Source organism: Lontra canadensis, unplaced genomic scaffold (genome assembly GCF_010015895.1).
Source record: "Lontra canadensis isolate GAN:19392208 unplaced genomic scaffold, GSC_riverotter_1.0 scaffold627, whole genome shotgun sequence".
In the NCBI taxonomy this organism is placed as follows: domain Eukaryota; kingdom Metazoa; phylum Chordata; class Mammalia; order Carnivora; family Mustelidae; genus Lontra; species Lontra canadensis.
Window position 1 is genome coordinate 17,180 of NW_022631611.1, and position 25,255 is coordinate 42,434.

Genomic DNA, 25,255 nt, shown 5'->3' on the forward strand with positions numbered 1-25,255 from the left:
GAGTGTAAACCTGCGCTCTCTAACAGACTTTAAACACGGACCCTTTACAATGGAGAAGCAATGCAAGAAGGATCCCCACTTGTAATGTGTTCAGCCAAAGAGAAACGTTGCTCGTAACACCTTTGGCAAGAAACACATATTTCACCGTGGATACCAAAGACACGTTGGCTTACAGTAGAAGCGTTCAAACTTTCAAGGGAAAACCATGACTTCCCCATGGCTAAGTTTCCACCATTGCTGCCTGGTCAGCCACCATCACTGATGTGCACTGCCAAAACCCATGTGAGAAGAGCCCCAAAAGGAAAGGGCAGGTCCCTTTCATTGACCAGTCTAGACCAAGATGCCCTTCTCTTCCTTTGAAGTAGCCAACTTCCTGGGTGTCTCGGGGTACCTATCTATGTGAGGAAAGCATGAATATTAATATAAGGTCCTCTGTAGGAGCCGATGGCAGAGAAGAACATTCCTATCCTGAAGATAACACAAGAAAAGGACCAACATGGCAAGCCACCCACAGCCTGTCTACACTCACCACCGGGGGTTCAGCCTGTAGAACTCTGCCACATTCCCACCTCTCGCTATTGTTGCCTCAGCCAGCAGGGCTCAGCAAAATGCTTTTGTGAGGGCTGGGAGATTCGCTAGTGTTGTCACATAGAGTCATCACGTTGCAATGAAAACGGTTTGCTGAGGCACAGCATTAGCCAGTAAAGAAACACCTTACTCATAGCCATGCATCTTTCATTGTTGTGTAGCCATTGCTTTCTGGGAATCGTCTACACTGCTTTGTGTGTATCTAGAATATGCATGTTGTAGATGTGTGTGTGTGTGTGTGTGTGAGGGTGTGTGTAGGAACAAAGAGCGGCATGCTCGTACAGCTACACATATGGACATAAACACCCTAGGCTCTCCCCTGAAAAGAACAAAAACAGAAACAAAACCCTAAAAAGATGTGGATGGCTCTCTCATAATACATACTAAGCAAATTCTCGTACCATTTCTTCCATAAAGGAAATAAATGTCGATTGAAGGAGAAACCACAGAATCACTCCCCCAGCCACCTTTTTAGACCTTTTTAGAAAACAACGTTTGCAGCCATCATCGCACATAGCCTAAGTCTGCTCAGTTGACATGCCGGAACCTAAGAGCAAAAAGGCCTGTTAGAGTGGGGACCTCTTCCCTGGAAAGGGAGTCAGTGTGTATGGGTTCCTTGCTATAATTTTCTCTGAATTCTTGGGTTCCCTTTTCTGTGGCCCATGGGTCTTCATGCATGCAGCAGAGCCGGGGAATGGGAAAGGACGTAGGAGTGGGTTAGTCCCCCGGGACTCTGCCCACGGAGTGAGGGCTCCTTCTTCCGGCCTCACCTCTTCCCCTGTTGCGGGATGCTCGTGTGAGATACCAAGACTAAAACAGATTTGGGGACATTGCCAAAGAAAATGAATTCTTTTTTTTTTTAAAAAGAAAAGGGAGATGACCAAACAATAAAGATGAGTTCCTACCTCAAAGTCATTTGCTTTATTGTAGTGCATGTTCAGAGCCCTGTAGAGCTCACAGTCTCTGGTTATAGACAGCTCTTCCGTACTGGTGACTCCATCGTTGATGGCTTGACGCGCGTACTTCTCCATCTGAATGTAGTAAAACTCACGGAAATTGCTAAACCACTTGATGAGCTGAGAGGTAATGCATCTGTTGAACTGTCAAATTTAAATGTTGGAAAGGATAAGAACATGGCCATTTTCTTCATTTATTCTTTAAGCATTTGAAGTCTTTTTAAAGTTCTCATGTCCTCCTTACTTGGACAGAGTATGTTCTGGATTCCACCAAAATGGTGGCAGGAGGGGTGAAAGCAGTAGTACATGTATAAGAGATTATAAAACCTATCAGCCATGGAAATCACCTCCCAGTCCTCCACATTTCCAATGGAAAACTCACATTCTAAATCTAAATTTCCTTAAGAAGCTGAATATCTTATTCTAAACACCGTTCTTCCTCTTTCAGTGGAACAAACAGCATTTGTATAGTTTTTTATGGAAATGCATTCAAGCCACAGAGTGCTGGGAAGAGTAATTACTTGCAAGTACAGCTTCCCCTGCTTTTCAAAAGTGCACGTTCCACCATTTTGCTTTTACGAAAAGACCTACATTGGTACCCGGTTTCACGAACCGAAAGAAATCCAGAAAGGATATCTGCTTTTCAGAAGCAAAGCAACAAGGGCACACCGTGTTCAGCTTTTCAGTGAGCCATTAGGGATGTGGCACGCTCCCTGAGCAGCGAGAGGGGCCCCACCAAGCACCTTCTCCAGGAGCCAGGCTCAGCATCTCAGCATCATGGCGCCATGGCTTTGCACTGTGTCTGTGAGCATCTGTGCTTTATCTTGATTTATTTTGTGCATCTGTTATCAAGAAGTGTCCTAGGGTATCAGAAAAGTCTAAGAGAGCTTATTTTTTTGGGTCTGTGAAGGCTCAACGTTTTTTTCCGTATAAATAGACGGTAATTGGTCCTTGGCTTTCTATCATTTGGGCTTATGAAAAGTTTTATAGGAACGCTCTACTTTTGGGTAGCGGGGGAAACCTGTACCAGAGATGGTGAGCCACACAATTTCACCACTAGTGTGATTTCTTTTTTCTTTTCTTTTTTTTTTTTTAATGAGAATTTGTGTTATCACATGACGGCCTCGTGCAATGCCAGAAAACAACTTTCACACAAAAGGGGAGGAGTCTGGCATTGGCCTATGTTTTGGTAATGGGTGATCCCCACGGCCATCCGGCTGTGACTCCACTTTCTGTTTGCATACGGTGCTCACCTCTGTCTGGCCAGACCACCATGCCTGTTCGCACACTGCCTACAGCCCGTGCTGGGTAAGACCCACGCCCCTTTCTGTTGGAGTCTATGCTGTTCGGAAGGTGCGGTTAAGACAAGAGTACACAGACGGCCCAGACAGACACTTTATTACATTTTTTTTTTTTTAAATGCCAAGTTACCCTAACATGATTTGGCTTTAGAACTTTGTTTATCAAGGTTTCCTGATGACCTTTCAAATGAAGATGTCTTCCTGGATTCACTGCAAATGATACCATTCTTATTGACAGTCCTCTGTTCGCGGTAAAGGACAGATGCATCTCAACTTGCCAAGTCAAAACCAATAAATCCATAGCTTTATATCAGGCGGGCTGACAGACAACCCCCTGCCTTTTGTCATCACAGGCATTCCCTTCCCTGGGCCCCCAGAAAAAGATGTACATTCATCAAAAATCAACAAAGACCACTTATCAAACACTGGCCATGAGAACATCCAGACTCCCAACAAGATGACAGCTAAAGTGTGTACTGGGGCTGTAATTACTACACAGAAAGTTGTTTCTATACTAGCAAAGATAATAAATGAATGAAAATTTATGGCAGGGAATGGACGTAACAAGGAAACAGAAGCAGGAAGACTGGTGTTTCTCCCAAAAGGCCACCTTGCATCATAATTGCCATGGAGTTGCAAGGGCCCTTACAGATAATTGACCAGAAAATGATTAAGTCATCAGCAAATCGCTTCTGCTTGCAAGAGTTCAAACATGTACTTAACCTATCCAAGAATTATATTTTCACTCTGTGTGTCTGCTCTGTCTCTATTCAGCCTTGCGGGGAACCCGATTAAAAAGACAACTGAAGGACCCCCGTTATCTGATCTTCTGGTTGCCGATTTCAATAGAACTTAAACCCATTACGATTTGCTGAACTTGGAGTTCTTTCCATTTTATCTCAGCAGTAAAATACACTGTCCAAATTTCCAGACACTGAGATAAGGACTACAGGCCCCCGTGACGGCTTACTGTTCCTTTTTAATTCTTTTAGAATAAGAAACAAAACATTACAAAATGATAGCAGGCTGTGCACTGGGGAATGAAAATTGCTTTGACATGGAGATTAGGCTTCTGCATTGTTACAAGACATTGTCTCCTATGGACAAGAGTACTGTAGAGGAAAAAAATAGAAGGGTATTTTTTTTCTAGAATGGTCATGAATGACCTAATGGGGGAGGACAAAAAAGTAAGTGCACTTGCCATTATTTAGGAATGGGACATAAAGGGAGATTTAAAGCTTATTGTTACAGAATGGAAATACCAGAGAGAAAGAATGGGCAAAAACAACAGACTCCCCCACCCGACACAAGACAAGTGAAATGACCAGCACAACAGCTTGGAGAACTGGGTTTCCCTCCACCAGAAGTGCACTGAGATTTGTTGTTTCCAGTTGCTGGCAAAAAGCAGAGGCAGCACCCCATGCCCCCGCCCCCTTTTCTAGATATTCACACTGGGGGAGAAAAAGTGTTAAACTTTAAAGAGTTAATTCCCCCCCCCCGTTCTGTAGTGGCTTACAAGAAAAGGATCAATTGTTCTATAAAGGAAAGCTCTGTAGTGTGTTAATGTGTTACTGCAAAAACTAAACGCTACAATAAAGAGGCTGTGTTTCCACAGTGTGTGAGTCTCTGTGACTTTGATTAATGCTTCCCACGGGACATCTCAGCCTCAATATGGGCTGAAGAAACTTCCTAAATATTCAATGAGCATGGTCAAAAGATGTATAAAACAAATCAATCTGACACCTTAATCTGGCTAGACAGTAGTTGACTCAAGGGGTGGAGGGAATGAGATACATCATTTAACACCGCCGGCTTGAAAAACTGTGAGCGTCTGTTCTTCAAAGCTAAAATGACACTGAATCTGTTGTACTTAGTGGTCTAAGAGTTATTAGTTGATACATTAAAATCAGCCCCCAGTAGGTGCACAGGAAGACGGAGGGGCCCCATCAGTCCTCGGCATGTCCTGCCCATTTACCTCCTTGCTCTTCTCGAAGGATTTTGAAGCCCTGGTGAGCTGAGCTTTTTGTCTGGCTAAATGTCGCGGTGAAGGGATGGAGTTGGCCTCTGTGAGAACCTGCCACTTTGTTTAGATTCTTACTCTAGGCATGAAACCAAGTCAGCCCCGGTTTCATCCTTCGTATAGATCATCGCTGGACAGCTCTCACCAAGCCAGCATCTGAATCGCGGGAGGTGTTCCCCCACCCCTTTCTCTCCAGAATAATTTAAAAGCATTCACCTCCTGCCCAAATGGAAGTCACTTGCAGAGAGGGAAGTGCTCTATCCCTCCCTGAGGAAAAATGCAAGGCAGGGCATACCACCCTGCCTGGGCTCAGCTTCTGGGGCCCATCAGAGAATGCACTTCGTCTAGCACCATCTTCCAACTGTGTCTGATGACACCTAGGCTACGCTTTACTCATGAAACAAAATATTTTCCACTTGTGTTGCTTCTCCTGCTTTTTTTTTTTTTAACTTGCAAAACTAACTTGGGGTCCCCATTTGAAATGAAATGACTTTGATGATTTGGAAAGGTACGTTGTGCTATAGGATTAGGAATTTTCACTTAGATGAAGGCAGCCACAGTCAAGTATAAGCTTGTGTTGCTGGGAGAAGTCTGACTTGGTCCACAGACACATGACTACGTCTTTCTCAAGACAGGTGATATAGGCTCTCACCTGTTATATATTCCTAAGGTCCTTCCCCAAATTTCTAGAGATCTCTTAATTCTGTAGTGGTTTTCTCGAATCTACCTACAATGAAATAAAATTTTGGGTTGCATATTCATATGCAGAGAAACACCTAGTTATTTCCGTCTTGCAAGTAAGTATCCATGTTTATATATCTATATCTAGAAATAAGTATGTGTGTATACATATGTACATATATACACACCCACTATATTATGTATCTATACATTCATATATATGTGTATGAGCCTATCCATCGTTGGCATTCAAATTCTGGATTTTCTTTACTATTAAAAAGTCCAAGCATGATCTGCTATTGTTTTCTACCAAGTTTCTGGAACACCGTGCCTGGACTATCCTTCCCTTTTCTATGCATGCCTTTCCAATTTCATCAGCATAAGCTCAGGGAATACAAATTCATTTATTACTAGCCAAAGAAAAAACATAATTAGCAAAGTTAAAAATGTATAATTCATTCCAAAAATAAAAGAGAAATGACCTTCGATGATTTTCTGCTATGCATTATATGCCCTACCATTTCCCCTCCATTAGAGTGGATAATTGGGAATTAACCAGACTCACGTATACTTTAACAGCCTTCTCTCCCAGTATGGATAAAGTATGGATAGAATCTATCATCTGAATATCAGTGCTTTTTTTAAAATAAAATATTCACCCCGGTATTTAATTGTTGTTTACATAGTGATTATTTGCAAAGCTGAATTACTAGATGCATTCTAGAGGAAGAGGAACAATTTCTTGTCAGTTTACACTGCCGAGTATTTATAAAGATTACAGATTAACCACTACAGATTAACAATCTCCCCTACCCTTGCCCTTCTCCCCCAGCCCACGAATGTTTCTAATATTTACATGTACCGTTGGATAGTGTTGTTGGCTCAGAATGGCTGCTGCTTTCCACCCTCCCGGCGCTGCGTTTCCAATGGTGGGTGAGAAATCCCTACGGATGCAGTTTGTAAAGCGCTATGGCCCCTTCTTAGGAAAAGCACTATCTAAATAATATAAGGGATTGTCTTTATTATAATCACAACAGTGCTGATCATTGCACTAAGAGGAGTGGAGGAGGTAACATGGGCACCTAGACACACACACACACACACACACACACACACACACACACACAGGTGCACGGTAACACTTTCTTCCTCTCGTCCATGTCCCCCCTACTTCCTGGAACTTGGGTGTTGAAAGGACTGCTCCCCACCCCCGGCCCCCAAAGAACTCTGCCAGGTTCCATTAGGCTGCAGAAGCTTTCCAGTCTTCAACTAGTTGGCAAATTCACTCCCTGGTGTCTGTTTCAGATGATCCCCCACGAAGTCCAAACCCTCTTCCTGGGCCTACCGTGTCACTCAGCCTTGTCTGTACTTGAATGATCCTCAACCAGCTCTCCAAGTTACTGCCTCTCTGGGCCTTCCCATCCGGCCCAGAAGGTTGGCCCTGGAAGTTGGGGGGACACGCCTGCCACTTAAGGAGCTCCCCCCAGGGAAGAAGGAAGATAAAAGGCTGAAGTGGATACACACTTCAAAAGCAAACAGGAGGGAAAACAGAACTTTTCTTATAAGGCCAAATAAAACATCAGTGAAGGAAACGAAAATGAGTTGGCCTGCAAAAGCGGGGGGCAGAGCAGCCACGGGGCCACGGGGCTTGAAACCCTCTGCGTGGAGGGAGCGGTGCCACGGCAAAAGCCTGCTTTGGCAGCTCCTGAGTTCTCAGTGGCAGGAATAAGAACTTGTACACATGGGGGTGGGCAGCGGAGGGTGGGGGGAAAGGCACCCAACCCTAATAAACTAATCTCAGCTAATGTAATGTTTATCGAGTTCCTCAGATAATGATACCATGCATGTGATTATCATCATCAAAACCCAATCTATGTTTTAAAAAGTTGCAGATGATTAACACAACATCAAGTTGTTGCAAACAATTACTTAAAACCCACACACAGACACAGACGCGCACACACACATCCACACGCACACAGAACCAGGAGGTCCCCATATTCTGTAGAATGAGGGAGGCTGCAGCTGTAGGCCGACAGCTTTCATATCCTCATTTGAATAATGTGTCCTGAATCTGTCACTTTATTCATTCTCCTTATGCTCAGTGTACTCTACATCAACAACAAATTAAGTTGTAAATAAGAGACAATCATCACTTTTGTTTTTAAGCAGCTACTGCATAGAGAATTTCAATGTACGCTCCTTTCGACAGGGGGAAAAAGAGGTGTTAGAGTTTGCTTTCCTAAGCGCAAATATGGGGAAACCAACAGAAACAAAAACAGAAAACAGTTTACTGTTGCTGGAGGGAAAAAAAAAAATTCTCGGAAGCACACCCATCCAGGGCTGGCCGAAATTTCTCCCAAGAAGTGACTAAGACATACAAAGCGAGAGGCTAAGTTCCCACATCACACTGGAAACCCATATGACTTGGTACCAGCCTCCTGGTCTTAAGGGGCATCTTTGCCTGGCACGGCTTTTGACAAAAAGACAAGTGCATTGCATCAATTAAACACAGGTGTATTCATTTTCACACTCATCTCTGCTAACTTCCAAGAGTTTGAATCACGATCACATGCACAGAGACTGATAAACGACGGATAAAAAACGTCCTTACCTTCACATCGGAGAAGTAGGTCTTCAGCATATTTGAGCTGGGATAACGGGTATAAAAGAACATGAGCTTTGCTTTTTTCAAGTGATTGGGTGACAATCCTTCCTGCATGTAGGAGGCATTTAGTTAAGGAAAAAAAATGTCTTTAAACACAAGCACTCACCACCCACTCCCCCAAAGAACCTGGAGGCCCATCAAGCAGCTGAGATGGGAGGAGGGAGGGTGGAATTCCGGAAGGTCAATGGCACAGGCCATGGACTCCATCACTGCGCTGCTGCCCCTTGCTCCAAACGACTCCCGCTGGGCAGAAACTGCCAGGTGTAATGGTGAGGATGGACAACGGGGTTGCAGAAATCTTGACGGCTCCCTGGTGAGGATGGCAACACATTCCCCCTGTTCGCGGTCCTTATGCTCCCTATACATTCACTTGTTGCTAAGGAGACAAATGCACCCAACACGGATTGTACAACTCTTAGCGTGAGAGTTTTTTCTCCTCTGCAATTACAGTTGTTTGTTCTTCTCTCCCCACTCTGCAGTTTACATCAAGTTATTATCCTAATGTGCATGAAAATATAAAATGCATTATTTTGAACACTGTCAGGCAAGCTGCGTATTTTACCTTTTAGTGCTAATCTAATGGAGCATCTTGACTCACTTTCTTCCTATCTTATTATTATATCCTTTTAATTGTTTCCTTTTAAATAATAGCCACAACTTGGGAGGGGTAGTTTTGGCACAGAGGGCGCCGGGAGGGGGTGTCGCTTTTGTTAAAGCAACGATCCAAGACCAAATACAATTTGCCTCTCCTGGATTTATAGTTAACTCCTTTCAGAGTGGCACAGTGGCGGGGGCTAGCAAATCAATAAATGTGGGTTAGCAGATCAATAAATGGCCACTTACCCAAAATAAGAAGGCCTATTTATCTGGAAACATCATTACCTTTTAGATCTGTAAACAGCAGCAACTAAAACAGTTCCCAAGAGAATGTGAGGCTAACCATAACAATCCAGGCTTCCTGATTCTCCCCCAGATTCTTGGCAGTCCTCAGCAGACTCAGAGCTGGGATGGCTCTGGTCACATCTGTGCCGCAGCCTGGCCCTGCCATTTCCTCAGCAAATTAATGGCTTTATAATTTATCAGAAATGAAGATGCACGTGGAGAAAATCAATGTGGTCCCCCACAAGGTCAATTAAGGGTCCTTCCTAGAAGCTTCTCTAAGGATTTTCTCTTAAAAGAGAGTCTGGGAAAAATAAGGAAGAAAAGAAAAGAAAATCTGCACTTGTGTGTGCACACGCACACATCTTACCAGGCAACAAAAATGCCACACCTGGTGAAAAAAGGTAAAACAAACAAACAAACAAACAAAAAAAACCAACCTCATATTTAGGAAAAGTCAAGGTTTCTAAATGACCTCCATCAAGAACAGCATGACCAGTCTTAGGAAGAGAGAGAAAGCAGGAAGTTGGTAGCGACGCATAATCAAATTCATACTGATAAGCTCTAGACCACTTCTAGCAGGGTGTTGAACCAAATATTCTGCTGAGGGTTGGATCCATTCACATTCCCTTTAACATCATGCAACGTTTAAAAGATCACCTTGGTTTCTAAACAGAAAAGTTCAGTCTTGCGCTCCCCCCCCCCCCGCCCTCCCCACGGACAATACAGACTGAAGGAAGAAATTTCGATTTTCTGTCTGTGAGCCAAAGCAGCTTCACTGAACTTGTGTTTTTGTTTCAGATCCGTAATGATCACAAAGACGATAATTTATGACTGACATACTTCTTGTGCCAAGGAAAGAGCTGAAAGGCCCTCCAGTAACCTCCATTAGAACGGTAGAGAAGACTAAAGGAGCCCAGCACACTTCAGGACCATCTGTCCAAACGGGTAAGTGAAATAATAGTGGCAAGCTGTCTCGCCTTGCCTTGTGATAAGAGTTTTTAGGCAACTCCAAACTTCAGCAGACACTCTCAGATCTGGGTTCTAGTCTTTTCTTCAGATGGACAGATGAAAAAAACAACCTTGTACACTGAATTATTAGCAGGGGAAAAGTACTGAATGGTTAAAAAAAAACGTGGTCTCCTGCAAAACACCCTGTTTTGCTGTGGTTCTCTGAGATAGAACTACCAGAACTTCCTGACGCTTTCAATATGCTTAAATCATGCTTCGATGTTTTAGCTCTTTTTATTAAAAAAAAAAAAAAAAAAAAAACAAAAAACCAAACACTATCCGTCTTATTTTGATCAGGATTTAGAGGCTTTTTAGTTCATGAAAAAAAATGATTCTGATTCCAGTGTCTCAAGTTCGTTTTGCTTTAAAATGTTTCCTGTTGGTAATACTTAGAATTGATCAGTTGAAATGGAACAGAGAATAAATCTTTATCTCTCGCTTGTCGTGTAATTAAGATAAAATTCCCATAAAATATATGTTTCTAATAAACTATTAAAAATAGCTAATGAAACATTTAAAAGCCAACAGTTAGATAATCCTTTTTTTTCCTCCTCAAAATAAATCTGAACTGACCAATTGGTTAATTTCCCTTTTAAGTGCTTGTGCTGAAAAGCAACTGTTCTTCCAAGAAAGCACTAGCTGTTTCCAGGATACTTACACACGCACAATGACTCATGATGGAATAGATTCAGTAAACATACAGCTGTACTGAACACGAGCTAAGCTCCATTCAAGGCCAGGAAAGAAAATGAGCACAAATAAATATTAAGGAGGTAAGGGGGGGATGGGGCGAGGGGGATGGAACGCAAACAAGATCTGTCCCAGCAGCTCATGTGGCTTTGCCTCAATTCTCTTAGCCATAGCTTTGTGAAGACAGATGACATTCAATTCTATGTGTAATGCAAAATAGACAATAACTACTGAAACTTGAGACAGATGCCAGGTGTAAAAAAAAAAAAAAAAAAAAAGAAAAGAAAGAAAGAAAGAAAAAAGAAAAAAAAAAGAAAATGAAAAAGGAAGAAAAAAAAGATGATAAATCCATAAATTAATGAAAGACATCTGCTCAGGAATAGAAAAGATCAGAGAAGTGGGTACTGCAGCTGAACCTAAGGGGGGGCCCTCAAACAACCTGGGAATCTGAGTGTTGTCTGTTTACCAAGCTCAATATAACCTTACCTACACAGTCGTGGCAGGGGAGGAGCAGGGCCGCAAAAAGGCAAATGCAAGAATGCATTGTGAGTGCTGGAGGAAGGGGACTTCTTTTTTCCCCCTCAGCTGAACTCCGAATTGTGGCTAGAGATTTTACCAGCTGCACTTCCAACCGAACTGGATTGGGGCTACTTACTTACATTTTCTAAAATGCTCTGAAACCCAAAGAATTTTATCTGTCTCCTGATGCTCTCATTTGCTGTTTCCAAGAGGATTTCTCCCTCAAATGGGGAGAAAGGATCTAGACTGTCTCATTTAATCAAAGTGATAGAACACGCTGTTACTCCATTAAGAAGTTGAACTCATAAGATGTGTCACTTATGGAAATTAAAAAAAAAAGGAATTTACTGAATAATTTTTTTGGTGGGGTAAGAACCCAGAGTCTCTCAGTCTTTTGTGTAAATGTTTTCCCTGTAGCTCATGCAGCTAATAGAATCACTGTGGCTCCACAAGACTTCTAAAAATGTCTATGGATTATTTCACATATCAGAAATTCATTTTTAATCCATGTTTTCCAGTTAGATTTTAGTTTCAAATTACCAAACAATTTTCCTTTCCTAAACCTGAAGTGCTTTAAACATTCTCCCCCAAAGTCAAGTCGGGGATGCTGGCTGTCACAGGAAAGGGGCTCAGTTTCTCCACTGGTGCATCTTAAAGTCTCATAAGACTACTCTCCCCCTTACACTTGGGGGCATGCAAATGTCTGAGGCCCAAACAAGGCTATTTTTCTTGAGATGCAAAGAGGATGAATAACAAGGAACATCATGAAGAAAAACAATTGGCTGGCTGTTTCTTTTGGAATTTGAATAAAACTTAGTATTTGATTAAATAGATTCATTTGCAAAGATACTGAACACACACACACACACACACACACACACATACACACACGTATCTCTGAGACGCGAGCTCCTGGAGCAGGTGTACTGACATTGAGTTCCACAGGCACACATTCACTACTTCCTTTGGATTAGAAAAGGATAACGAGGTAGTGTGTTTATATAGATTACATAGGCTTCATGTGCTGAACTTAGAATGGATTTATCTGATAAGCTGGTGTTCTTAATAGTTCTTATCTTGGCTACTTTGTTCAAAGAAGCACACGATGCCCTTTGAAGTGGGAAAGAATCATTCCTTAAGAATTATATTATTCATTACTATTGGAAAAGCCACGACCACAAAGAAAAACATAATAAGGACAACCATAGAGGTATCATTTCATCCTTATTTCTACTCATGTCTATTGAATTTTTTTCTAGGAATAACTCGATGGTTCTAAGGCAGACTTATATACCTAAAACTGAAGTAGATGCCACAATCCAGGATTCCCAGAAGAATTCTTTCAACTAAAAGCTTGAGAATTTTGCCTACACACCATCGGGTAAGTCAAGGGAAGAACTCATTGCCATACAAGGATGGAGACAGGAGACCAGTGGACCCAGTCTCCCCAAAACACTCAAACCCTCATTGGCTTCAGAATCATGGGGATTATAGAAAGGGTTGCTTGCCTATCTTCTTCCCGAGAAAGAATGTATCAGTGGGATGAACGGTTAAAAGTACAGCATGATCGAGGGGGAAAGAAACAGAGGCTAGAAGGCCAAAAGTGGGACACGTAATCATTAACTGCGACAAGGGGCCAAAATTATTTAGCTCCATGAAAGAAACAGCTCCAGGTGTAAGCAACATTTCATACGAACACAGGTGTTTCCAAGCCATCCCTGTTCAACAGCCTCTTATATCGGTAGGAGAGGGACGTTATTCAGCTGAAGAAGCAACTATATTCTCCTTAAAGCCTTTGATATGTATAGAAATAAAAGGAACTTCTTTCTATTCAAATCCTCTAAATTCCTCAGGGGATTTAGAGAGCATGAGACAATGAATGTAGCCAACTCTTAAAGCAATCTAAAAGATTTTTTCCTAGAAGACCCAACTTACATTTAAAAAAAAAAAAGGCACAGGCATAACGATCTGGTTATAATAAAAAGTCTAATAAAAAAAAACAAACCATAAACTGGTTAAAGAGTTTAGTGTGCACTTATGGGACTGTGAAACCTGGCTTTTTAAAAAATATTCCTCAAAATGGGTATGTCCCTTTCCTCTGAGTGTGTGTGTATGTGTTTGTGTGTGTGTATGAGAGAGAGAGAGAGAATGAGAGGAGAGAAACAACCCACCATCATGACTATAGCCTTCAAAATGAAGTAAGATAGGGTCTAGCAATAGGGTCTAGCCCTGGACCTCAGCCTTGCGTGTATCTCAGAAGATCCTCTTCCACCCAAGGATAGAAAACCATTCCAGGCCCTGCATCTTCTTGCCTGGCCTTTCTCATCACCGACACTATATGGCAATCACTTTGACCGATGTTTATTGCCTGTTTATAATGTGCAAGGCATGGTGCTTGGCACAGCTTTGATTCATGGCTGGTAGATTACATTTTAGGTCTTCGGAAAGTAGAAGTTAAATTAGCAACCAAGCCAAGACTCAATTTCTGTTTCTGTATCTAAGTCCTCAACATCTTTATCTTCCTTCCTCTCGTGACATTATTCTCTTCTTCCTCACAGTGGAAAGAGACCATGTTTCAGTGCCCCAAGTGGGTCTCATACTCGTGGCTCATCTTAGCAGACATCTTCGCTACTGTCCTAAGAGCTGGTTAGAAGAACGGCCTTCCCTACACAGAAAAATGTATTTCCACCATAGCTGGGACTTTGCACTTACGTGGCAGCGTCTGGAGTGGGCTTAGATCTTAAAATGTCAATCTCTAGTCATCAGGACAATTGCTCAAAATCCTCAATTTAGCAAGAGCCAACTTAATTGCTAAATTTTATGTCCATCTGGCAATTGATTATAAAAGAAACATGCCTCTACCTGCCCCCAAATGCTACTATTCGACTACCCCCAAACACCAACAACCACAAGAGTTTTAAAAATTTACTGAAAGGACCAAATTACAGAGGAAAAAAGAATGTCTGTTAAAAATAGTTGGGAGTTCAGGACAGGTCTGATAAAAAAATATAACTGGCATCTCTACCTAAAAAGTCAGGTTCAAAATATAAGAGTCATAAAAAAGAGCCATTTTTAAGTCGAATACAGCTGAGTTTTATATTTAATTGTGCTCTCTTGCTTTCCAAAATAATTTGCTTTGTGTATGTTAGGACAAAAGATTTCTGTGTATGGCTGAACAGAGGTTAATCATGCATAGAGGCAGCTGCACCAGACCCAAAGAACAGACCTTGGGTGGACGAGAGAGAGAGAGAGAGAGAGAGAGAGAGACCGACCAATGCCGTCTGAATAAATCAGTACCTGTGTATTTCCTTAAAGAAACACCAACAAAGACAAACGAAGTCTACTTAAAGATTAAAGAGAGACTCTGACTCCCCCCTCCCCCACCCCTGTGTCCATTTTTCTCTCAAGGGAGCCTCCCACCAGTAAAGTGCTCTTCATAAGATTAAATCAGGTCTTCTTTACATGGCCCAGGAGCCTTGCAGATGGTTTAAAGCGAGAATTCTTCTTATGGAATCTTAGGGATCTCAAAACTGACTTTTCTCTTGACTCCATGATAAAGCTTAACACCTTTAAAAAAAAAAAACTGATAGAATTCAATATTATAATGAGATTTTTTGGGTCCATCTCTGACTCTACTCCTAAAAGAAATTAAAAAAAAAAAAGAAAAAGAAAAGAAAAAAGAAGAGAATGCAGGAAGAGTAGCAGAAAAAGCACTGCTGAAAAGCACATATTAAATACCCCTCTCTGAGGCAATTAACAACTTGTGAAAGTTGCAAAGACGTAGGTTTCCTGCGAAGCTTTTGTGCCATCAGGAGTGCAACACGTGTGCTGATAAAAGCCTATTACTCTGAATAATAGGAAAGATTGCATTCCTAGGAAGATACTAATCTACGTTATTCTATATATTGTGGAAACCTGACCTTTGGGGAAGCCTTTTGGTTTTGTTTTGTTTTGCTTTGTTTCGTTTTCCTCGAGGGGGGTGGAAAAGAAAAGGATATTGCACTTCCCGAATACGGTGAGATTTCAGACATGTCTTGAAGATCGCCACACTCGGACTTGATGAGCGACAGGGAGAGCCCTTCTGCGGTGCTGGGTGGGTGTGCTGGTGAACAAGGATGGTGGCTCAGGTGGTGGGATGACATCTTGGTCCTCAGACTCGTGGTCTCCCTAGTTAAGTCTAAGGATTCGGGAGAGGCTCTGTCTTTTCCCGAGAAGGAGCCGGAGGGAGCACCTAACGGACTCTGAAATGGGTAGGCCATCAGGGGAAGGGGGAAGGGGTGGCGGAAGGTGGACGTGGTGAAGCCAGCGGTGGCGGAGAGAGGCGACTGGTGCAGGGGCTGGTGGTGGCCGCCGGCCGGGGGGCCGGTGGTGGCCTGGTCGGAGGAGTTTTTGCGGACCACCAGGGGCAGTGCTTCCGTCTGGTCTGTGGAACTGGGCATCTGCACGTTGCCAAAGGTGTCCAGGGGGTTCGGAATGATGACGTCGCCGAAGCACTGCAGGCGCTGGTTGGCGGTGTGGAAATTGTGGTTCTCCCCGTTGACGGCGAATCTGGCCTGGGGGATCTGGAGAGGCGGGAAGACCTGAGGAACCTGGCGGGAGGGTTTGGCTGCAAAGACTTTGACCACAGTGTCCACAACTTGCGACATGGCAGTGTTCAGTTCCTGCTTCAAGGTCTCGGCCAAATGTTTGCCTTCCGGTTGTAAGGAGTTTGGCCCGTGATCTCTCTCTTTGTTGTTGCCTTCACGTTTCGGCTTGTTCTCCGCCAGCTCCTGCTCCCTGATCAGGGCGCGGGCTCGGTCGATGAATTGTCCCGGGTCCAGCTCGCACATCTCGGTGTCTGACCGCCCCACGGAGTCCTGGGCCCTGGCGTCCAGGATCTCCGAGCGCATGCTGTCTTCAGACAGGTTCCCATCTTCATCATTTTCAGAGTCGGTGCTGTCATAGATTTGGTAGAACTTCTCCTGCAGCTGGCGCAGCTGTTTCTGCATGTCCTCCAGCTGCTGCTTCAGCTGTCGGCGCTCCTCTCGCTTCTGTTCTTTTCGGGCTGAAACCAGCTGCTGGAAACTCTGTTGCTGCTGCTGGGGCAGCTTCTGCTTGCGTTTGTTTTCTCTGTAACTTTCTCGGGGACTCACAGACTGCGGGGCCATCTCTCTTTCATTTTCATTGCCCCTTAATGCCACGCTGGGGGAATGGCTCATCCCCCGAATGATGTTCTCAACCCGGGCCCGCTTTGCTCTCAGGTGCTCATCACATAAGCGATCCATGTCGAACTGGCTCATGGTAGGCCTGCCGAACGGGGAAAGACACTCTGGGGGGCTGTCTCTTGAAGAGTTGCTGCATATATCCTCCTGATGCACTTCGGAGCCTGTGCTAGAGAGACCGCTGGCTTGGAAACTGGGCTCCGTGCCACCATTTTTGTTCATGTTATTTTTCAACAGCTGGGAAATTATGGTTGCTCCTGGAAAAGGCATCATGGCATCTTCATACGAGTTTGCCCTCTTCAGCAGCTTGCGGAGTACGTTTGACTTTTCCCCATCTGCATGCTGAACCACAGAATATTCAACATCCTGCTCAGAACCTTGGGGATTCATGGCACTAAAAAACGTTGCTCTTGCCTTAGCAAAAAATGCAGATGCTGTCCCTACCGTCCTTTTCACTCCAATGTCAACTCTTCTCCTCTTGGTCTGCCGGCTTAAGAGGGCTGTGCTGTCATGGTCAGGCATCACTGGACAGCTACTGTGCCATCTTCAAAAGCTCGTCAGCTGGGCACAGCTCAAGAATCCCGGGACCCTGGCCAACAGAACAAAAGGACTGATGAATCATTTTCTTTAAATTTCTCCAAATTTCCTGACCTCAATCCTGAATCAAATGCAAAATGCATAGGCTCTGGGATTTATGGCACATTACAATTATTGCAATTTATTATGCACTCTGCTTGAAATGAAACATTTTTAAATATTTCTGCTCCACTGGTTTAAGATGGATTAAGATTAAAAAAAAAAAAAGCAAAAACTGCTTAAGCACCAGTAATATGATTCTCTTTCACAAATGCCTAAAATGATACTGTTTATCTTGAGAAGAAACAGTAGATTATAAGAACACAGCCTCTGACAACCAATTGATTAAATTTTGGGCATTGAGATTCATATTACAGAAGAAGATGAAAGTGGTCTATACTTAAGAAATAAGGTTCAATTTTGAGGCTGTGGGAAATTTGGATGACAAATTCCATTTCTGAGGTAAAATTATTGTGGTTTTAATGCTATTAAAGGAAAAGGACTTGAAAATAAATGCAAACACTTAACACATCCCCTTTATTGCTGAATTTTAAAATATTTTTGTCATATACGAAAAGGGAAAGAGAACACCCCCATCAGCATCTATCCAATATAAATGGTCAATTTAACATTGAAATAAATGCACAAATACTCATTTTACAAGTCTCCTTATTTAGCATAGATATGCATTTTTATTAGTAAATCACATTCGAAAATGGTATCTGTTGCTATATTTTAACACAAGTGTGAGAATATTTATACATTTCTGTGATGTCCTTTGGATGACTTAAATTATTACAAAGTTGGACTCGCTGCAAAAGAAGGAATTGTCATATTTTAGAAATCGATACGTGGACCAATAAGTTGAGTTAGGCAAGGGTAAATACATCTTTGGTATCAGTTTTCTTCTGTTCCAATCTGCCAAAATAATACTCCAAATGCCTAAGGAAACTTTAACATACACCATTTATGAATCATGTTTCTTATGCAAATGAAAAAAAAAGATAAATAAAGGGAAAATTGGCATCAATCAAAATACAGGAGGAAAGAGCAGTACCTTTTCTGCATATGAACTTCCATTGTTTCTTGAGGACCCATATAAAAAGAGAATATCCTTCCTTGCATTTCATAAAAGGCACTTGACATATTTTGTGACGTATTACCTAGTGAGGCTAGCCCCAAATTTTGTGTAAATATAAGATGTTGTATCTTTTTGCTTACAATTAACATTTTATGAAGAAAATGAAAATATTTTTTTCACACAGGGTTTATCTAATATTAAACTTCACGTCTGCTTAACAGAGCACATCTTCACAATAACAGGGTCTATTGCCAAAGGCAGCGTGCAGAGTGTTTGGAACAGCTCCCATCTCTTTCGGTTCACCTGTAAAAACATCTACGTGCTCCCTAGGACTGCATCTGTGGCTAGTTTTAAAGAATGACTATCCATGCAAATAGGCATAATTTCAGCATGAAATAACCTGTAAAAATCAAGAAAATGCTCAATGCTTAGAGGACAGTGTGTGGGTTTTTAAATCTTTTTTTTTTTTTTTTTTTTTTAAGCAACAAAGATTTCATCCTGCATTCCTTATTCCTGGTCTCTATATGAAGATACAGCATTTTTTAAAAAAAGACTGTTTTAGAGTATCATGCAGGCGATATGATGCTTCTCCATATTTTTCATATGCTTAAAAATGAAATACTTTTTGTATGCCCCAGGATAAAATTTCCTGAAGTCGGAATGGAAACAGATCTTAAGAACTTCAATACAGGTTTCAAAATCGGTTTCAGAATTATTTGGAACCCTCACACATCAGTAATAAAACTGCATTCAGGAATACAAAGATGCAATGACAAATATTTCACTGACATATTAGATCTGATAAATCGGGTGTAACAATCAGATGAGAAAAAGAAAAAGACCGAGACAAACAAGAAAAGGGATGAATTATTTCAAAGCCCAGGAAGACTTGCACATTGGGGGTAGGTCTTTGCAAGGAGGACTTTTTTGTGTGTCTATCAGCTCTCCAAAAATAGAGTTCATTGCCATTATTTAAAAATTTTACCTTTTTTTCTTTTTGTGTGCAAATCCTTTTCTCTTTAATATCACCTGAAAAACACACGAGTCTCCAATCAAAACCTTGAACAAACTTTCTGCAGTCTTTTTCTTCCTCTATTCATCTTAATCTAGATTTTCCTCCTACCTGTCCTTGCTAGGGGAAGAGCATTTCTGCAACTGAGGCTCAGAAATGACAGGCTGGTGTAAGGGATGAGCACAAGGTCATGCCCAGGCATCCTTCCTTTCCCAACTGCCATTTACCTCTGTGTCAACTGCACTTCCTCTCAGCCAGCCTAGGTATCAACAGCTGCATCCCTGCCTCATGCCCAAGCCAAGAAGAGGGCTGTGCTCTTCCTAAGGTGGAAAGACACGATACTCTCATCTTTGGTGGATGGTTAAGTGTGAATTAAACATCCTTGTTGGGTCTTTCAAGAAGAGAACATCCTGTTACTTCCTTCGAATTCACCAAACTAAACTGATTCTTGCAGTCCTCTTTTAACCAGTCATCATTTTTAGATTAGGTAACGTTCTGTTATCTGTTTTAGGCTAAGAGAATTTAAACACTTTTAGGTCTTATAAAATGTTCAGCTGAGATGTAACCAATAAGACAACACAAACAGGAAAAATTGTATATTCCACTAAGACAAGGCATTATATTAATAGGCACAAGTCAATACATCTCTCCATAGAGCTAAGACCTAAAACTAAGACTTAGAACTAAAGGTATCATAGTAGTACATGGGGACCATAACCCATGGAGGCAACAGAGATGAAGCCATTATAACTGCTTGACGTAATACTTCATTAGCATCTTGATTCATAAACAAGATCTCTATGTGAACACATACATCACTTGAGAAAATGCATTGTTACGTGACGCTAACAGAAATTAAATCACTCAAAAACACTCTTAAAGGCGCTTCCATGGATTTCCTAATTCAGAATTTAGAGAATGCTATGCACTGACTTTACCACTGATACCATCCTGTCCATTAAGATGTTTAGAAATTCCCTTATTTCTCAACATCTATACTAAGCCACAAGGTTTCAACTACAATTATTATTGACTCTTATTATATTTTAATCTTAGCATTAATTTTGAGTTTAACCAGGCAATATGAAACCTTTGATCAGCATTTGTGAACACCTATATCAGCAAGTCTGCAGAAAAAATTACTGATATAGAATTTGAACCCAAATGGATCGTCGTTTGGATACACATATTGTATTCCTATAAACTCCTCTGTGATTGGTATGAAAACCTAGACAGAATAGTTCTATTTTTAAATATTTTGCCATACATTTGGTACACAAATGCTTTACTAATTCTTATACAATGAATATCTTGAGCAGATTCCTCCCAGAAAAAGATAAGAACACACATCCGGGTATAATCAAGTCAGCTTGTAACTACTCCAAAAGATTCATTAAGATCTGAATTATCTGAAGAATGTCAGACGATCTAACATGGGGATTCCTAAGGAACCTGGTGGCTTCATGTTAGAAAAGAATTTTCAGTGAAGAATTTCAAAGGAACACTGAAGGAGAAAGTGGTTAAGTGCTCTACTTTACTAAAGAAGTTATTTGGGGGAGGGGAGCACAACTTTTACTGTATCTATCTGGAGTCCAGATTCTGGACAAAGAAGTGTTCATTATGGTAATTATCCAAACAGTTCAGACAAATCTTTTATGAGACAGGGGGAGTGTAAGGTTGGCATCGTTTCCTGTTTGGATCACTTAGATTATCTGTCTTTGTTGATGAAATTATTTGAAGAAATTTCTCAAGCCTACACTTTATTTCCTATGGAAAACCGCCTTTGAATGGGCCTCTAACCTACTTGGGCCAACCTGGTTATGAAATTTCAAGTGGAATATCACTAACAAAGAACATTATAAATCCACCTAAAATTCAGTCATTCAAGGGGGGAATAAAGATCAGATGGTTAGACGGAGGGACTCACCTCCAATACCACCAAATCACTAAGCTACCCTCCTCACTGTATTCTAGAGTTCATTTCTGCTAATTAGCAACTTGCCCTTCGGAGATGTTTCTGCTTATTGTAAGGTTAAGAAAGCGTTTTATGTTTAGTCTGAAGAACCCACTTGACACAAGTTAATACTTCAATTAACTAAGATTGTATTGTCAAATCTTATATCAGGCTTCAAATTTTCCGATCATAAGAGAGTTCTCAAATCACAACCATTTCACTGAAAATCCCTCCATCCTATCAAAAATTCCACACATTTTCCACCTGCACAATGAGCACAGAGTATTTTCTGAGACATGCCAAAAATATTCACTTGTACTTATTTAAAAAGCAGCAATTCACCAAATTACTAAATAAATGATCTCAAGGCAAAACACTTACGCTTTTTCTCTTTTCGTGGAACACTGAAACACTCTAAATGTCCTTTGAAGCATTAGAGTACACTAGGCAGTAAGGTTTGAGAAATTCCTCACGTATATGTCCTTTCCAGTTTATACAGGTACTTAATTAGAATCCAATTATAATAACATGTCACACACAATCCATCTTCATATCATAAAACCACTAACATTTTATAATTTCTTTGTTAATCCTAAACCTAAAAATTCCTTATATTAGAAAATACAAGACAATCCCTTAACTGATATAAGAAATTCATGAAAAAGGCCTATTTGCACTTTGAACAAATAAAGAGCAACCCTGGCAGCTATAGCTCATGTTTTAAGATCGCAAGGGCTCCTTACAGAGGAACCATGTTAGGAAATGAATAAAGTGAGAACAAAGATGCGTGTTACGTATGCATGACTTTTTTTTCCCACAAGGTGGTGATTAAACTAAACAGAATTCTGCATAATGGACACATAAAAAATATCAGTAAGTACCCAGCGCAGATAATCCCCATTAAAAATAAAGCGAATGGACATATCCATAGATGACATGAAAGAACTTCCAAAGAATCCAAGGAAAGTATTGGGGGAGGGACTTGAATGTGTTAAGGCTAAAGAGCAAATACACAGGCCATCGCATTTTCGTGAAACAATGATCACCACCCGAACAGCAAAACCAACTGAGAAAACCATTCGCCCTGTAATCTATTTCTATGGCACACAAGAAGTAGCCTGCTTCAAGAAAAACTTTAGAGTCAAGTTTGAATCATCCAGCCCTAGTGCTTACATTGAATTCTCAGTATCTTCCTGCAACATCAAGCCTCAGGCCTTACCTTCCCCTATTTTACCATTATATAAACAGGTCCACGTTGTAGCATATGGACAGGTTAACCTGAACGCTCCCCTCTTCCCTGCTCACCACACACAGCCCATTCCATTCTGAAAATACTCAGAAGTTCTTGCAAGAAACTCTTCAGAGAGCCAACTGCTTGCATTTGCCTCCAATAGAAATAAGCAGTTACCTCTCACGTACTTGAAATTTTCCTTCTCCATCCAAGTAATAACTAGGACATCTGGCACATGTCTGGTACAATGACAGGCTCATTCTACTTTATGAGAGTATTTAACATCGGACTTGAAAGACTTTGTGCACGTACCTATTCTTTCTGGGCAGGGAGAAAGCACGCTAAAAAGATAAGCTTTAACAACAGTAACACTTTCAAATGACTTTTGGTATCCTGGCAGTTACACACACCACCCGTGGCTGCCCAAAACACACAAGCACACAAAAGACAGCTCTCCCCCACCCCACCCCCCCTTCGGCACCGCAGACCTGGGAGATAGGCATAAACCAGAGAGGGGAGCAAAAGGAAAGTCAATCTCCGTCCACCTGCCGCCTGAGGTGGGGGCGCTTTCGGCTGCCTGGCAGACAGAAGTCTGAGACACAGCCTCAGCCGCAGCCTGCCAACATCCTTAAGAAAAATAAACAAACACAAACCAACTCACCCCCCTCCAGCCCCCAAGCAAAGAACTCCCACGGCAGGGCTCAAAACGTTAACAACAGCCTGGTTCCCATTAGCCCGGACAATCCTGGACAATCCTATTAACCGGGGTGCCCATAAATTCATAAACCTCGGGAAGCCTGGAGCACACATTGTGGTCTGGAACTGCGCAGACACACACAGACACAGAGGAAATTTGCACCTGTCTTTCTTGACACAACACACCTGTCAGGCCCTGCCCATGCACAGCACTCTACTAATAGACCTCTGCCTACCTAGCTTAGGAAAGGAAATTATTTTTTTCTAAGGGAGGTTATAGGTGGGAGGAAAGGAGGGTGGGAGGGAGGGGTTGAAGGAAGGGGGGGGCAGAGGGGAAGAGGGAGAGAGAACAAGACACTTACAGCCTTGACTTTGAGAGAAGGCCACCCTGTGCTTGCACTGTTTTTATAAGCTCAAGGAGACAACACAGACCTTCTTGGAAAAATAAAAACAAGCAGGTGAGTTCCCAGCCTTCCCCCAGGCGGAGTAGGGTTCTGGATTGCCAAGAACAGCAGTTTCACACTCCAACCTGCCTCCTTGGGCTATTTAAGACGGTCGCCCAACCCCTCCTCCTCCTCCTTCTCTGCCAGCCTGGAGGGCTCTCAACTTCCGAAAAGAGCTGAGAAGTGGCGGGAGAAGGGTGAGTCTCGCTGGAAAGCGACTCCCTTCACCCATTCCACGCCCCCCACCCGAACTCCAATCCACACTTCTCACCAACATTCAGTTTCAGCAGGAGTAAGTGGCTAGCCCGCCAGAAGAACCGACAACTTGCTAAACTGGACTTTGGTGATGTCTCCCTGCCAACGCCACCGCCCCCCCCCCACCCCGCGCCCTCCTCCTAGTCTGTTCGGCCAAGATAGCGGCTCTTCCCGCCCTCCTCACCATTCTTCCCAGTAACAATCCCCCTCACCTCTGTTCTCCTCCCTCCCCAGTCCTCCGAACTGGGGCAGAACCGCAGGTACCACCCAGGCAAGACCAGATCCGAGCAGCCCGACAGCGCAGACTGCCAGCGAGCGCGGAGAGAGTCCTCGCCTCGCGCATCCGCAGCGGGAGAACATCCGCTACCCCCACCCGCTCCGCGACCGCTCGGGCCCCCCGCGGCGCTCGGGCCCCCCCCATCCCTGCACCACCCCACCTCCCGAGGCTCCTGCGCCGCCTTACCCAACTCAACCTGACCTAGCCCTGGCTCCTCGGAGCTCGGGAGAGGGGCGCCGCGCGGGTTTCCCGGGACCATCTCTCCACCGCTCCAACCCCGATTTCAACATTTCGGCTTCGACAGCGTTTTGCGAGCAAAGTCACAGAGCGCCCTCCTCCTCGCTCTCCCCTCCTCCCTACTCCCCAGCCCTCTGCTGGGGTTAAAAAGGAGAAGTGAAAGGTATGCAAATGACAAGCAAATTGGAAGAGCCTGGAAGAAAGGCAGCTATAATAAACAAGACAAAGAGAAAGGACGAGGGGACCAGCACCGGAGTTTTAGCCGGGGGAGACGGGGAGGATGAAGCTTGGCGGAAAGCGGGGATCCAGGCGAACAAAAAGCGACCCGGTCCCCCTCGCGGTCCTCTCTCCCGAGGAGGCAGGGCAGGAGAAAGAAGGAAAGGAAGCAGACGCCTCCTCACAGCCCAGAAACAGTACACAAAAGGTGACAAGATCAGCGACAAGTCCAGCCGTATCAGCCACCCCCCCCCATCGCCACCACCACCCCAGCCACCAGCAGGAAAGAGAAAGAAATAAAAGCCAAGCGGATCACTTACTCTTAGGAACTGGGAGGAGCGGAGCGCTGAGTTCTACGGAGGCTCCTGCTTAGAAACTGTTTAGAGCCTATTTTATGACGATTCATTTAAATAACACCATTTTCTCCTGGGGGAAAAAAAAAATGTTTACACGGGTATGAGTAATGGGAGTCTCTTTTCTTTTCTTCCCATTCAAGAACAAGCCAGGACAAGTGATTCTGGAAAAGGGGAGGGGACTGGCGAGGGGGAGCGGATACTTACGCGGTGCAGAGGGCAGGGGGACCGAGCGCGGTTTCGCCGGCAGGGAGAGGAGCACACGCGCGCGCACACACGCGGCGGTGTCTCGCGGGGGATGAATGTGATAATTGGACCCGGGCCGGTGAGTGTGCGCGAGCGGGGCGAGCGGGGCGAGCGGGCGACGGAGAGGGGACGGAGGGAAGGGTGGGAGGGGGCAGGAGAGGAGA

At 43.1% G+C, this 25,255-nt stretch overlaps 1 protein-coding gene across 5 annotated transcripts; it reads right to left on the reverse strand.

Moving 5' to 3' along the window:
- Nucleotides 1-1,115: 1,115 nt before the first annotated feature.
- LOC116863156 (prospero homeobox protein 1) lies at nt 1,116-25,255 on the reverse strand. 5 transcript variants are annotated; one of them, XM_032850653.1, is made up of 6 exons: nt 25,053-25,255; nt 24,813-24,918; nt 19,157-19,200; nt 15,312-17,103; nt 8,161-8,268; nt 1,116-1,688 (listed from the first exon to the last, which is right to left on the reverse strand). In XM_032850653.1, exons 4-6 carry the CDS (start codon nt 17,034-17,036, stop codon nt 1,155-1,157), a joined length of 2,367 nt encoding a protein of 788 aa, XP_032706544.1. In that variant the 5' UTR covers nt 17,037-17,103; nt 19,157-19,200; nt 24,813-24,918; nt 25,053-25,255; the 3' UTR covers nt 1,116-1,154. The 5 variants fall into 5 exon arrangements, with proteins under 5 accessions (XP_032706544.1, XP_032706545.1, XP_032706546.1 ...); XM_032850654.1 differs by lacking the exon at nt 19,157-19,200; XM_032850655.1 differs by lacking the exons at nt 24,813-24,918; nt 25,053-25,255 and adding an exon at nt 24,226-24,316.

What these genes read in the sequence shown, in the direction of transcription:
- LOC116863156 (XM_032850654.1), bottom strand. Translation starts at nt 17,036, where the DNA reads ATGCCTGACCATGACAGCACAGCCCTCTTAAGCCGGCAGACCAAGAGG. An exon ending in CACCGTATTCGGGAAGTGCA is followed by an intron (nt 8,269 to 15,311) that starts ATATCCTTTTCT and finishes AATGCCTCCTAC; the next exon opens with ATGCAGGAAGGATTGTCACC. An exon ending in CCTACTTCTCCGATGTGAAG is followed by an intron (nt 1,689 to 8,160) that starts GTAAGGACGTTT and finishes TAAATTTGACAG; the next exon opens with TTCAACAGATGCATTACCTC.